Raw genomic sequence first — 15,565 nt, 5'->3', positions numbered from 1 at the left:
CAATAAACCAGTGAACTGGACTTGCAGTATTTTACATTCTCAATGTCCAACAGGGTATTGCAATCACAAGAAAATCACAAGGACGATCACTTGCTGTTAAACTGCACACTGACTCTGGTGCTGTTCTGTAGCAAGCAGCAACACGGTACTAAAGTCCTAAATATTGGCTTTCTTCTCCTGCATCTCAAATGATTTAAAGCAACGTGCACAATTGCTACCCCAATTTCCTTTTAGAGTATTAAAATTTTTTAATTTCTGCCCTCCCTTCCTCCTGCAATACGCTCCACCTCCGAAACAGATCAAGGGACTAAAGTGTTCAACAGTAGTCTGTTCTGAATGTATTGTTTTATTATAAGAGCCATTCGATAGATACATACAGCTTAGCAGCAATTTGCATTTAATATGCTTCAAACCAAACAGTGTAAACTCTAAACCGGCAAAGAATGTGGTAAAATAAATAGATTCAAAAGCCAGATTTCCAAACATAATTACGAAATGCTTCAAAAAAATGAGCATTCTTTTGCAGTGTGAAAACAAAGTTCCACTGCTGGCTTGCAAGTTGTTTTTTCTCCATTAAGTAAAACTCTAGTAAAACAAATTAGATCTATACATAGTGCCTTATTAAACAGTCCCAATATTTACAATAGAATTTGAAGTGTTTGTATTCCTTCAACCCAATATGCACTGCAGTTATACTTTAACAGTATATTTTAAAATGTTTTGCTTTTTCAGAGAACATGGACTTACAAGCTGTCTTGTGACTGAGCAGTGATCTTAAATGACACTTACAATAGCCAGTGTTAAGGGAAAAAATATTTTGGCAAATAAATGTGCAAGGTCCAAAATACATTTAATGCTCAAATGGGTTAATCTGCCCCTTTTCATATCTATGATGTATGATTGTTCTTTCCAGTACTTCAACCCTTTTACTGATCTACCAAATACCCTTTCAAGTTTCAAACAAAGGATGCAGGTCATGTAAAGATTTGGAATACAGGCTGCAATGTTTGTAGATATAATGTCCTCGTTGTTTGCAATTAAAAATGTAGTTTTACTAAACATTGTGCCCCAAAATGGTCAAGATCACCAAGCCTTTATTATGATCATGAAAAGACTCATTTAAACATGAAAGACTCATTTAAAATTGGGATAGTGAATGACAGAGAGCAGACTGGTTTGAACCTGCAAGGACAGATCTCATGCTCCCCAATTTTGAGAAATACTGTTTATTTGCTACATTTGTGGTTTTTGACTTTATCTTTGTCCCATTGAGGCTGTTATAAAGCTAGGTATTGAAATTTTAAATTTCACTTGGTAGCACTGTGTTAATCCACACGTCCGGTCGAGCGTACGTTTGCTGAATCCTAGAAAAGATGCCCGAGTAAGATAATCACTCACATTTAATCATCTTGGAAGCTCTAATTTTCCAACAGTTTTGAAGTAGTCTGGGGAAAATGCTTATAACTACCCAATTGAAATTTGGAATTCTGGTAGCAGTCACTGCGTTATGCCCTTATACAGGCAAGGTTAGAACAGTGGGAACAGAAGTAAATCAACTGGAGGAACAAAACAACAACAAAAATTATTTTAAGTGTTATTTAGCAGTCATACGCAAGAACTTGCCTTTCAACCTTAGCTCTAGCCCAACATTTAGCCTCCATGACAGAAAATACAGAATAATCTACAAACCTGATTGTTCTACCTTTAAGTCTTAGCCCTGCAATATATAAATAGCCCTTCAATAGACAGACTGATTTTAGTCTCACTCTGCTTTCTGGTATCTTTACATATCAAGTTTTTGAAGCTCCATTAGAAGCACCTTTGCATGCATCCAAATTTGTTGACACAATTTTGCACTTCAGTGTAGTTGAATGAAAGCATCCAGTTCTTCTGGAATTAATCCTTTATAAACCACCTTATGTTTTTCAATCGCACGAGCAGCAAGGCACTGGAGGGTGATGTGGTTGATGGGCTGAATCAAATTCTTGACCATCTTCTTCTCATCCAGCAAATCCCAAGCAGTTTTCTTGGAGGAATTAGTGGCATCAAAATGTGCACCAGTGTCAATTAGCATGTTCATGATATCGAGATTGTTGTTGAATGCAGCAATGTGCAAGGGAGTGTTGTTCTCATAATCTCTCGAGTCAATATCAGCACCACATTCCAGAAGAACAGAGGTCACTTGCAATGAAGGAAATTTGCAAACTGGATAGCGACCAACTGATGTTGTATCCTTATCAACCGCTAGATGTAGTGGGGTAAACCCACCTTTTCCTCTTGGGTTCAACTTCAAGAGCCTATAAATGGTTTGTTTCTTGTAGTGCTCCTGGTCAGGGCTACACTTTACCTTTTCCAACAAGGAGATCAAGTGCAAAATAATGGACAAAGCTTTGGTGAATTGTGCAACCTCTGGTGGGTTCTCTCGTTGGTTCACTGCCCGTTCTACTTCACGAACGCTTTTGCACAGGATACCCATAAGATCATTGAAAGACACCTTCATGGCCAGGTTACCCTTTGAACGGTCTTGCAGGACAAATGAAAAGAGCTCAGCGAACGATAGCAAGCTACTTGCAGTCATAGGGCTCAAGGGGTCTAAATTGTTCTGCTGCATATTTAGTGCATACTTCCACAAATTGATGCATCGTTCAAAGTTGCCAGAGTCAGCATAGACAGCACCTCGGTAACGGATGTAGTAAGAAGTGTCTGGATGGGATGGACCAAGAATTCTCTCTCTGATCAGTAAAGCCTGCATCCTCATTTCATCAGGGTCTGTTATCAGGGCTTCTAATTCTTCAGAAGTCACTACTTCCTTTGCATAATCGTAGGCCAGCACCAATTGTTCTACTTGTGGCTTCTTAACTATTTTAGTCCTATCACAGTGTCTCATCTCCATTGCTCGCTTCCAAAACTTCATAGCTCCAAGTAAATCCCTTTTCTTATCAATAAAAGTCGCACCCAGAAGCTCGAGCGCATCAATTCGATCTTCCTTCTTAGTCTGCGAGTGATTTATAAGAAACTCCACTATGTTCATGTGACCTGTGACACTGGCTGCCAGCAAGGGGCTCATTCCATAGCCATCCTTTTCCATCTTAGCTCCACACTTTAACAGCATCTTCATGATTTCCAGGCTTCCTGATTCTGCACAATCATGCAAAGCCGTGTTCCCCTTCACACTTTTCCTATTTACATCGGCCCCTTTCTCCAGCAGATACTTAGCAATCTCTTTGTGGCCTTTGTAGCAGGAAATCATAAGGCAGGTGTGGCCGTGCCTGTTGGCCACCTCCATGTCCGCCTTGTGCTCGATCAGGTACTTGACGATCTCCAGGTGGCCATCGAAGCATGCGGCCCGCAGAGGGGTGGAGTTGGTCAGGGTGGTATTGTTGACGGAGGCGCCGTGCTCCAGCAGGCTCCGCACCACCGACAGGTGCCCAGCGGCCGACGCCGCCCACAGTGGCGGGGCGCCCTCGATGGTCTCCCCGTCGAAGTTAACGGAGCCGCCGAGCTCCACCTTGGCCTTGCAGTGCTCCATCAGGTAGTCAACCACCTGCAGGTGTCCGTACCTGGAGGCGATGAGCAGCGGGGTGCCGCCGTTGGTCTTCTCCAGAGTCACCGCCTCCAGCTCCTCGGCGGTCCGGTTGCTGAGCAACTTTTGCATAAGTTTCAATTTGCCATCCCGAGCTGCGTTGAACACCGCCGTCTTGATGTCCATCTTCGGGCCGCCTCTGCCATTTAAACATTGACCGAGCCACCGAACCAGCAGCCGGGGTGGGGAGGTTGGAAAGGGAAGGCCGCCGCCAACCCCCTCAGACTTCGCCTCGGCCCAGACCCGGGTGCAAAATGGAGATCGTCCGGCCGAGGGCTCCAGCAGACCTCAGCGCGCATGCCTAGCCAGGCTTGCTGGGACATCATCCCGGCCATCTTGACATGTGACACATGGACTACAATGTCCAGAACACACCGCAATTTCATCTCGTCCAGCGATTGGCGGGGAGGCAGGGGACAGGATGTTGGCGGCACCTTTGATTGATGGCCATTCTGGCGAATGCGTTCGCCAGCTGATAAATTTAGCCAATCGATGCAGAGAAGAGGTGGGTTTATATCCCAAACAAGGCAGCTAGCCAGCCAATGGATGGAGTTGCAAGTTCTGGGTGTCCTGTATCAAATTCGTATAGTCTGTGCAGGGAAATGAACAGTCGACATTTCGGATCGAGTCCCTTCTACTGAACATGTCTTCATGCCTCTTCTCTTCCTTAGTAGAAGAAAAATCTGCAACATTTTAATTGACTGAGTAGTTAAGTCCGAAAACACGAGGAATTCTGCAGATGCTGGAAATTCAAGCAACATACATCAAAGTTGCTGATAAACGCAGCAGGCCAGGCAGCATCTCTAGGAAGAGGTACAGTCAACGTTTCGGGCCGAGACCCTTCGTCAGGACTAACTGAAGGAAGAGCTAGTAAGAGATTTGAAAGTGGGAGTGGGAGGGGGAGATCCAAAACGATAGGAGAAGACAGGAGGGGGAGGAATGGAGCCAAGCGCTGGACAGGTGATTGGCAAAAGGGATATGAGAGGATCATGGGACAGGAGGCCCAGGGAGGAGGAAAAGGGGGAGGGGGGAAACCCAGAGAATGGACAAGGGGTATAGTCAGAGGGACAGAGGGAGAAAAAAGGAGAGAGAGAGAGAGAGAAAATATATAATAAAAAAAATAACATGGGATACGAGGGGGAGGTGGGGCATTAGCGGAAGTTAGAGAAGTCAATGTTCACGCCATCAGGTTGGAGGCTACCCAGACAGAATATAAGGTGTTGTTCCTCCAACCTGAGTGTGGCTTCATCTTGACAGTAGACAATAGGTGCTATTCAGTAGGCTATTCAGCCCTTCGAGCTAGCACCGCCATTCACTGTGATCATGGCTGATCATCCACAATCAGTACCCTTTTCCTGCTTTCTCCCCATATCCCTTGACTCCACTATTTTTAAGAGCTCTATCTAACTCTTTCTTGAAAGAATCCAGAGAATTGGCCTCCACTGCCCTCTGAGGCAGAGCATTCCACAGAACCACAACCCTCTGTGTGGAAAAAAAAACCCTCCTCCAGTACAGGAGGCTGTGGTAGACATATCAGAATGGGAATGGGAGGTGGAATTAAAATGTGTGGGCCCCATTACATTTTTGTGAAATTTGTTGAAATGTTAATGGAATTTAGTAGCGGCTCAATTTTCTACACTCACTTTATTAATCCTTTTGTTCCCAAGTTGTGGAAGATATAACATGCATAAATTTGACTTCATCCTAATTTTCCCATTTTTTAAATGCAGACAGGAAAGTTCATTATGTAAATTCCAGCCTCTTCAGGAGTTGTAGGAAAGGGTTATCAGCTAGTAGCTAGTAGACTGCTAGTCTTCAAAACTAAGTGGTTTGCATGTAACTTATGCTGTAATTAAACATATACTTTGTTTTAAGTTTATATAAGTTGTAGCTGTCGGTTAGAAAGCTGCTAAGATATGGTTTGGAAACTGATGACAAATGTATTGATTATACTTCATCAAACAATGTAATAACCATTGATACTTTAAGGCCATGAAGACTGAATATGGGATACTATGATTCTAACACTTTCAATACACAGGCAATAACAAAGAGTTCATGTTACTTGACCCTCATTGAAATTGTTCACTTCTGATGTACAAGAAAATTGGTTTACTGGAACATAACCCTTATATAACCTGGATACTGTTTGTATTTATTTTTCACTGGATTTCGCTGACAAGGGCAGTATATATTACCCGTTCTTATTTGCCTTCAAGCAGGTGATGCCAGTTTCGTAGGTCCTTCCCCATGTCCTGATCACAAGTGCTTACAATACTGTTGTGCAGTGTCTTTAGACCCAACGAATAAACTCTTTTCAGGCTTCCAGACGAGTACAGCTATTGATTGTAACCGATGTTTTGATGACAAACTCTGCCATCTTCATCAGGGATGATGCCTGGGCTGCGGCTGCTTCTATTTCCGGCAGTTTAGAAGCATCTAAGTGTATTACTGCCCTCCGCAGGATGTCTAATTAATTACAGAATTTCAAGAAACTCAAATTCTCGAATATAAACTAGTCACACGTATAAACTGAATAATAAACTCTTCAATCAGATGGTAGTTCTCTTGGTGGTCAAACAAAGATTTAATAGAAAAACAAAATACATTTAAGTCAGACAGTCTCTTGAACAATATGCTTGTTTCAATTTTATATCGATTACAACTCAGCAAAACATGCTGGACTGTCTCTGGACTACCACAGTCACATAATCCAGTAGGATGTTTTCCTATTATCTTTAAATAATAGTTTAGCCCACAATGCCCCAACCTAAGTCTTGTTAATTTCACCATATCTCTACGATTTAAAAAGTAACAGTCTGAGAGCTTTTTAACTAGTGGGTGACTAGAAAAGAAATGCCTTCCCTTTAATTCATTTTTCCAATCTCCTGCCACTTCTTCTCTATACCTGCTTTTATCCTATTTCTCAATTCTGCTCTGCCTTGCCTGCTCTATAAGGAAGACTTTGCAATGCCATCCACAATTTCATTTCCCTCCACCCCAGCATGTCCAGGTATCCATGTAAATCTGACAGCACAACCCATCTTCCCTACACTAAACAATACTAAGAGAATCTCAATAACTACGTCAGGACGAGCTTTTGATTTATTCCCTTTTATAGCCTCTAAGGCAGCAGCAGAATCCGAACAGATGATAACCCTGCATGGTCGAGAGTCTTCTATCCACCATAAGGCCCAGAGGATTGCTAATAATTCTGTTGCAAAGACAGAATCACCATCTGAAACCCGGTGACCAATCTTAACTCCAAGTTGAGTCACGTACATCCCAAATCCTGTCTTACTGCTCTCTGGGTCCACTGAGCCATCAGTAAAAATCTTCAGATAAGATCCCCATTTGTTATTTAAGTATTCGTTTATGATTGATGCTGTTGAAATTGCTCTGCTTCCTTGAAGCACGTACTTCTGATGGGGACAGATGCCTGGGCTTGTCTGGTCTGGTGGTATTTATAACCCACCTTCCTGATTGGTTTGTCCTCATCCAATCAGGTTTCCACTTTCTAATCTTGTTTACAATCAAATTTCAGTTGTTACTTAGAGCAAGACCTTTGTCTTTGTTAAAATTCTTTTCCTCTAGTTTTATTTCAATGGCTCCCTTCACCAGACCAGGCGGTCCCAAGAGCCATTGGCACAGCGCAGTAGTTTTATGCCTTGAAGTCAATCCTATAGCCCTTGCCAATGCAATGTTCTGCTACTGCCAGTTCCTCCGGGTAACCCAAACGGATATGCCTCTTGTGCTCCTTGATGCAGATTTCCACCGTAGGTCCTGCCTGGCTGATATATACTGCTCCACATTCACAAGAATCCTGGAAACGCCAGCGGACCTAAATCCCAGGTCACCTTTGACCTGCATAAGCTGTGACTTAGGCTTCCTTATGAGTTTGTGGATGGTATTGATCCGGTATTTCTTCAGAATCCTGGTGATCCTTCCGGAAACTGTGGAAATAATGGGAAGACAGGCGATAGTAGAGCTACTAGGACTTGATGTTTCAATCCCTATGGTAAGGCAGCACTCTCGATGTTGGCAGTGGGCTTGGAGTGGTGACAAGGAGGGTAGGTACGTCATTGGGGTCATCAGGTGGGCACCCTCCATCTTTGACGTTTTGTTGATAAGCCCGTGACGTCTCCAGAGGGCTGTAGGTGGTAGTGACGTATTCCTCTTCATTGTTAGGTTTCCTGGTTTTTCCGCTGGCCCCTTTAAAGGCCTGATTGATTTACTTTGTCACGAACCCCGTGACGGGAATAAAGAACCAGCAGAAATAGAAACCACTTTGGAATCTAGTATTGCTATAAACTAACAATATTTATTAATAACTACACAATACAGTAAACTAAGTGAAGATAAATCAAACAGGTTAGTAAGAATTATATATATAAGTACGTAAATCAGTAAGTGTGGAAAAATAAGTATGAAAAACCAAGCTTCTTTAAGTCTAGGGGTAAAAAGATACAGTCTTACAATGTTGAGTAAAGTTCAGTTCAGTTCAGTTGGTATTTAGTTGAGTAGCGATGGGGGGAGAGAGAGAGAGAGTGATTTGAGTTTTCAGGTGAGCTGTTGCCATCAATCTTCTCGTCGTTCTCCAAAATCCTTCACAAGTCACTGACTGTGACTTAACAACAAAGGGGTCCATACTTCGGTGTGGTTGAGCTGTCTACCCAGGCTGGGGTCGGACACATGGACAGCTCCCCACTGGTCTTGCCTTTGAATTTTCACTGGCAGAGCAATTGGATCGATCTGCCTGATCGATCCTCCGAAACCCACTTTCTCTGCGGGCACAACAATGCTCATTCAGTGTCCCGATCATGTGTCTGAGGTCCGTATCATCTGACCTCCTATTTATCTCACCGTGCTGAGCATCACCTGTCATTCAAAGAGTCCCTCCTTCCTTTGTCTGTAAAGAAATGTAAGCAAGCAACAAGTCCTTGAAAGTAACATCAACAATGTGCTGTCGGTCACCATAGCAACCTTCGAGCGGCTTAGTGTTATCTCCAAAGTAAAACTCCAAAGTTACCTCCCGTGACAGTCCAACCGTCAATCTTCATCCCTCTGCAAAACAAACCATCGATGATAAATGACTCTCTCTGTTGCTCTTCAAACAGTTAATAGAGGGGCACTCCTGGATCTCCTCACAACTTCACCTTGTAGCCATTCTGTAGGAACATCGTGCATAATTGTCTTATTACCTTGGGGGGGAAATTTAGACCCAGTAATAATGAGAGACCAGCAATATATTTCTAAATGAAAACATGTGATATGATGCCTTTTGTTCCTGGTGGGAGAGATTTGTATCATATTAGGCTACGTCCATATTACGCCGGATAATTTAGAAAATGAAGCTTTTTCTCTTCGTTATGACTCTCTGTCCACACTGAAACGGCGTTTTCATCCCCCGAAAATGGAGATTTTCAGAAACGGTCTCCAGTGTGAATAAATCTGAAAATGCCTAATATCCGTTGCAGTGTGTACGGGGTAACCGGAGCTTTTTAAAACCGCTGTCATGACGTGCCGGAACAGATGGCGACAGCCCGGCATTTCATTGTTTTCTTCTTATTCTTCTTCTTCTTATTATTATTACTACTTTATTGTCGCCAAAGAATTGATGCCAGAGCGTACAATCATCACAGTGATATTTGATTCTGCGCTTTGCAGAACCTAACAATTTCAGAACAGACGGCAACGAGACTGAAGCCAGAAGGGTTAGAAATGTACTCACCAAATACTTTGACCCATAGCTTACTGAATAAATAAGTATACTCACTTCGCCCTGTTTTCTGTCCTTGTTTGTGTGAAGGTGGTTTACCTATTCATGCAAGTACTTCTCTGACAATAGATATGTAACAGTCTAATGTAACATTGTATGGAAATACAAAATAACACTGATGCAGACATGTATTATACATTTAACAAGGTGCTTTATTAATGCAACAGATTTAGTCAGTTTTTCAATGTTCGTCATCAGCCGGGTCATACTGTCCGTGAACTCCTTGTGGGTTGCCTCCATACGCTCCAGTATTTGTTTTAGTTTTAAGTCCTCCTGCACGAGAGCCAAGAGCAATTCCTTTTAAGTTTTTCTACTTGTAACTGGACAAACGCACACTAAGTATATCGTTTCCTCTTCGCTCGTTTTCTGTGTGTCCTGTGCGTGCCCAGTAGAGGAGATTCGCCCAAATATCCGTGTTAGTGTGGACAGAGATATTTTGAAAAACGCTTAGTGTGTGCGCCTGTCATTTTTACTGGAAACCGGCGTTTTCAAAATTATCCGGCATAGTGTGGACGTAGCCTCAGATTTTGTAAATCATTGAATGAATGTCTAGCAGATCAAGTGACGATCGGGCTCTTTCTGATCTTGTTGCATGTGGGGTCTGTTAGTGAGTAATGTTTGCAGAGTGTACAAAGTACTGTAGGTCTGTTAATGTCTGAAAAGTATTTGTTGATAGTAGCTGGATTCTTTCTTTGTCTCAGGCACCATTAAAATATGAATGTCTTGTCTTCATTTGGCCTCATTGTTTATGTACTGTATAGACTTTAATGTGCTTTTGAAAGCCCAAGGAATGCAAGAAGTAGTCATGACAGTGTTTAATTGATTTATTGGGACCGTGGTAATGGACGGAGTGTGTGTTGTGAGTGAACACACTGTAGTCAGTGAGCTTCTCCATTTCTGATGGAAGAAAGATCATCGGTGAAAATCAGTGAGCCTAGGACAATGCTCAAGGAAGAGATACCTCAGAGCTGTATGATCAACTTCCATCCATCAAAACATCTTACTCTGCCAATTGGATGCTTGTTTTGTAATGACCATTGACTTCATTTTTATCAGGGCTTCTAGATACTGTATCTGGTTCAATGCCATCTCGATCTCAAGGGCACTCACCTCACCTCACCTCGAATTCAGCTCTTTGGTTCAAGTATGTGATGGTGTCTGGGGTGGAGTGGTTGTAGTAGGTTTCTGCTGGATTCCCTCTCCAACCCCAGACACGCAGGCTGGCAGGTTAATGGACTGCTGTTAATTAGATCTGGTGTGTAAGTGAATGGTAGAATCCGGGGGGGGGGTGGAGGAGTCATAGAAAACCTACAGCACAATACAGGCCTCTTGGCCCACGATGCTGTGCCAAACAATAGACAATAAGTGCAGGAGTAGGCCATTCAGCCCTTCAAGCTGGCACCGCCATTCACTGTGATCATGGCTGATCATCCACAATCAGTACCCTTTTCCTGCCTTCTCCCCATATCCCTTCACTCCGCTGTCTTTAAGAGCTCTATCTAACTCTTTCTTGAAAGAATCCAGAGAATTGGCCTCCACTGCCTTCTGAGGCAGAGCATTCCACAGAACCACAACCGTCTGTGTGAAAAACTTTTTCTTCAACTCCGTTCTAAATGGTCTACCCCTTATTCTTAAACTGTGGCCTCTGGTTCTGGACTCCCCCAACATCGGAAACATGTTTCCTGCCTCTAGCGTGTCCAATCCCTTAATAATCTTATATGTTTCAATCAGATCCCCTCTCATCCTTCTAAATTCCAGTGTATACAAGCCCAGTCGCTCCAATCTTTCAACATATGACAGTCCCGCCATCCTGGGAATTAACCTCGTGAACCTACGCTGTACTCCCTCAATAGCAAGAATGTCCTTCCTCAAATTTGGAGACCAAAACTGCACACAATACTCTAGGTGTGTCCTCACCAGGGCCCTGTACAACTGCAGAAGGACCTCTTTGCTCCTATACTCAACTCCCCTTGTTATGAAGGCCAACATGCCATTAGCTTTCTTCACTGCCTGCTGTACCTACATGCTTACTTTTAGCGACTGATGAACAAGGACACCGAGATCTCGTTGTACTTCCCCTTTTCCTAACTTGACACCATTCAGATAGAAATTTGTCTTCCTGTTCTTGCCACTTATGCCACTTACAAACATGTACTTACTTTAGAAATTACCTGGGATTACCCATAGCCCTCTATTTTTCTAAACTCCATGTACCTATCCAGGACCCTCTTAAAAGACCCTATTGCATCCGCCTCCACCACCGTTGCCGGCAGCCCATTCCACCCACTCACCACCCTCTGCGTAAAAAAACTTACCCCTGACATCTGCTCTGTACCTACTTTCAAGCACCTTAAAACTGTGCCCTCGTGTGTTAACCATTTCAGCCCTGGGAAAAAGCTTCTGACTATCCACACGATCAATGCCTCTCATCATCTTATACACCTCTATCAGGTCACCTCTCATCCTCTGTAGCTCCAAGGAGAAAAGGCCAAGTTCACTCAACCTATTCTCATAGGAGGTGATGGGAGGGGTATGGAGGGATATGGTCCGTGTGCAGGTCAGTGGGACTAGGCAGAAAATGGTTCGGCACAGCCAAGAAGGGCCAAAAGGCCTGTTTCTGTGCTGTAGTTTCTATGGTTCTATGGCATGCTCCCCAATCCAGGAAACATCCCTGTAAATCTCCGCACCCTTTCCACATCCTTCCTGTAGTGAGGCAACCAGAGCTGAGCATAGTACTCCAAGTGGGGTCTGACCAGGGTCCCATAAAGCTGCAACATCACTTCTCGCTCTTCATTGCTAGAGGGATTGAATTTAAGAGCAGGGACGTTATGCAAAATATGCATAGGGTAATGGTGAGGCTAGATCGGGAGCACGGGGTGCAGTTCCGGTCTCCTCACTTCGATGGAGGATGTGAGGAGAGAAGAAAATGAAATTGATTTAGGATAGCATAAAAGGATGATTGTTATCTGAGAGGTCTCAATGGGTCAAAGTGCTATGTTTGTCTATGAATTTGTGTTTAACAGTGTAAGGCTGTCCTGTCAGAGTACCCATCATTTGGAATAGCTAGGACAGCAAGAATGTAGCAGGATGTGCTCCCTGTTCTATGGAAACTGGTCTATTTTGATCATGATGTGACCTCTAGTACTGATGGAATTGTTGGTGTTGTAAACTGTGTACCTGCCAGCTGGAGAAGGGCAGACCTACAGCTGTAGATTGTTACCAGAAGAGCCAAGTCTACTTTTGCAACTTGCACAATTTTACCTGAAAGTGATTGCTAATACAGTATCTTCTAGGTAAAACTTATATATATAGTGCTTAAAGCCCAGTGCTCTGTGATCCAGTTTCTAGTTGACTTACTGCCCATTACACCACTAGCGTTTAGGGCAACAATGAAGGTCCTCCATCTCTGGCAGGGTTCACAGACATCCCACCCTGCAAAAACTCATTTCAGGGAGGTAGCACCCCCGCCCCCCCCGCAACGCCATATCTCCCCCCCCCCCGCCACGTCGACCTCCAAGGATGTATGTAATACTTTGTTTAGTGGTTTTGTCTAATCTGTAAACGAAGTTGGGTATATGCAGAGAATGTGACATTAAAATATGTACTTATATTATCATGTTTACTCTATTACAACTTTAAGCAAGTCTACAGGGAGTTTGGCCTCATCACGTAGGACATCAATAGCGTAGCTCCTTAACAGCCAGCCAGCTAGTCTAAATAATATTAGCTATGCTAATGAACGAATGACACCTGTTAAACTCACCTCAACATGTCTTTTACATTTTAACCCACCATGGGCAATAGAAAAGTCACGGTTGCAAACAGGGCAGCGAGCAACACTCATTATTTTTGAGGTCGACTGTAAAGCCCGCCCACAGAGAAAACTGATAGGTCTACTTATCAGGGGTCCCCAACCCTTTTTTGCACCGCGGACCGGATTAATATTGACAATATTCTTGTGGACCGGCCAATCAGGGACGGGGGTGTTAATCACGACTGGAATATAGGCAATAAGTCAATTATAAGTCGATAGCATCATAACATTTTAAGTAACGTTTGGATATTAAACACACAGCGCATATTTTCCTCGTATGAACATATAAAATCATTGCAACACACCAATATCGCTGAATCAGTGGGAGCCCTGGGCTTGTTTCCCTGCAACATCGAGGGGTGATGGGAGACAGCGATACTCGAAGGGGGTTCCCTATGTCCAGTCTAGTCCGCAATTTAGTTTTCGTTGCATTCATTGCAGAAAACTCCGCTTTGCAGAGATATGTTGGAAGTGGAAGCAAGATTTTCAGTGCTTTTGTGGCTCTCTCAGGATATTTAGCCTTGAATTTGATCCAGAATGCCAGCAGAGATGTTATGTCAAACATACTTTTCAGCCCGTCATCATGTGCAAGCTTGAGTTGATATTCCCGCGCTGACATGGATGACACGTGTGTAATGACCTCGCGTGCGTTCAAGTTCAACAGTGGACAGGGAATGAGGAAAGGTGCAGCTGACTCATATTGTTTCATAACAATATAACAATATGAAGCCAGTGCTGTTGTGGGGATGGAACTGGACTCTCTGACGGTGGTGTCTGAAAAGAGGATGCTGTCCAAGTTGCATGCTGTCTTGGTCAATGTCTCCCATCCACTACATAATGTACTGGTTGGGCGCAGGAGTACATTCAGCCAGAGATGCAACACAGAGTGTCATAGGAAGTCATTCCTGCCTGTGGCCATCAAACTTTACAACTGCTCCCTTGGAGGGTCAGACACCCTGAATGGTCCTGGACTTATTTCCTGGCATAATTTACATATTACTATTTAACTATTTATGGTTTTATTACTATTTAATTATTTATGGTGTAACTGTAACGAAAACCAATTTCCTCTGGGATCAATAAAGTTTGACTATGACTATGACAAGGACTATATCGCCAAATCATATTGTTTCCTCGCGAATGGGGACCACTCTTAGCACGAAGAGAGACCAAGCAGTATGCTCGCTCTCCCTCTCCCTGTCAAAAAAATCGATTTCCGGGAAATTATAATTTCCAGGTGTCAGGGAGCCACCATCAATATGTGGGAGACTCCCGGAACTTCCGGGAGAGGTGGGATGTCTGGGTTCAGGATTTATTTTATCATGTCTGTAGCTTCTTCTTGGTTTTCACTACAGTCCCTCACGCAAGTCCTGGGTAGAGACTCAGGAATACCATCACACTCAGCTGTAGAAAGAATCTTCACTGCTGTTTCTGTAATAATTTTGTTTTACCGGTAAGGGTTGTTAGCCCTGAGCTGAACTCCCAAACTTGGAGGACAGTTGGACCACTATGAGTCTGACCTCTGGGTATGGGTGACCCTACCAAGAGCCAAAGCATGAAGTCCTGACTCCAGCCAGTTTCTAGTTTAGCTAAACCAGAATGATGATAACACAGTTTTTGCTAATGTTGAGCATGATAATAAGTGCCCCAAGGTCACAGAGCTGCTGTGGTGCTGAGAAAGGCGGGAGAAGGCGGGGGATTAGTCTGTCCTCCAAGTCCCAGCTTCATTCTACACAGAATGAGGGCCTCTGTGCCACATGCAGGAGCTTTAAGCCTCCAGGCATTGACATGTTCCACAAGCTGGCTGCTTAGCTCACTGTAAGAAGCAGTAAAACCAGAAAATAGAGCAAGGCAAATGCATATCCTGTCAAGATGAAAACTGACATTTCAACCACCCCTCATGTGTGCTACCATCCTGACACCTTAGACAGCAACCTGCACAACCTGACACTCAAAAACAGGCGGGCAGACACCAGTGCCGCTTGTCCTGAGCACTTCACTGTAACGTGTTGAAATCTTAGTGAAGGGATTTGATATAAAACTAGTGACTGCACAAATATATCAATGAAGGAGCAAGGAACCAATTGCACAAACAGACAAGCATGCACATACTTGTACTTGTGTACACGTTCAGTCACACTGTACTGTGCAAAAGTCTGAGGCGTGTAAAAAATTGTAAAGCAGAGATGCTTTCAAAAATAATGAAAAACTTCTAAATATTAAAAAGAAGATGAAGAGCAGTAAACAGTAAAAAACTAAATCAAATTTTGTGTGACCACGCCTTGCCTTTAAAAACTGCATCAATTCTCTTTAGAACACTGTTGTGCAGTTTTCTAAGAAAATTGGCTGGTAGGTTTTTTCAAGCATCTTGGAGACTTCGTCTCGATTT

General features: G+C 43.4%; 1 protein-coding gene and 1 long non-coding RNA gene across 4 annotated transcripts in view; one reads left to right on the top strand and one right to left on the bottom strand.

The window, feature by feature from the left end:
• Positions 1-333: 333 nt before the first annotated feature.
• LOC134337536 (protein fem-1 homolog C-like) lies at positions 334-3,887 on the bottom strand. Its single transcript, XM_063032640.1, has one exon. The coding sequence runs from the start codon at positions 3,707-3,709 to the stop codon at positions 1,859-1,861; it is 1,851 nt and encodes a 616-aa protein (XP_062888710.1). The 5' UTR covers positions 3,710-3,887; the 3' UTR covers positions 334-1,858.
• A 278-nt stretch (positions 3,888-4,165) lies between these two features.
• Positions 4,166-15,565, top strand: part of LOC134337346 (uncharacterized) — a 47,535-nt gene continuing 36,135 nt past the window's right edge. For all 3 annotated transcript variants that reach the window (XR_010015969.1, XR_010015970.1, XR_010015968.1), the window contains exon 1: positions 4,166-4,396. This is a non-coding gene — a long non-coding RNA (uncharacterized LOC134337346). The remainder of the gene's footprint in view (positions 4,397-15,565) is intronic.

This window comes from Mobula hypostoma, chromosome 24 (assembly GCF_963921235.1).
Source record: "Mobula hypostoma chromosome 24, sMobHyp1.1, whole genome shotgun sequence".
NCBI lineage: Eukaryota > Metazoa > Chordata > Chondrichthyes > Myliobatiformes > Myliobatidae > Mobula > Mobula hypostoma.
This window is presented reverse-complemented; position numbering and strand designations above follow the sequence as displayed.

Excerpts from the sequence above, each read along its gene's own strand:
- LOC134337536 (XM_063032640.1), bottom strand. The coding sequence starts at position 3,709 with ATGGACATCAAGACGGCGGTGTTCAACGCAGCTCGGGATGGCAAATTG.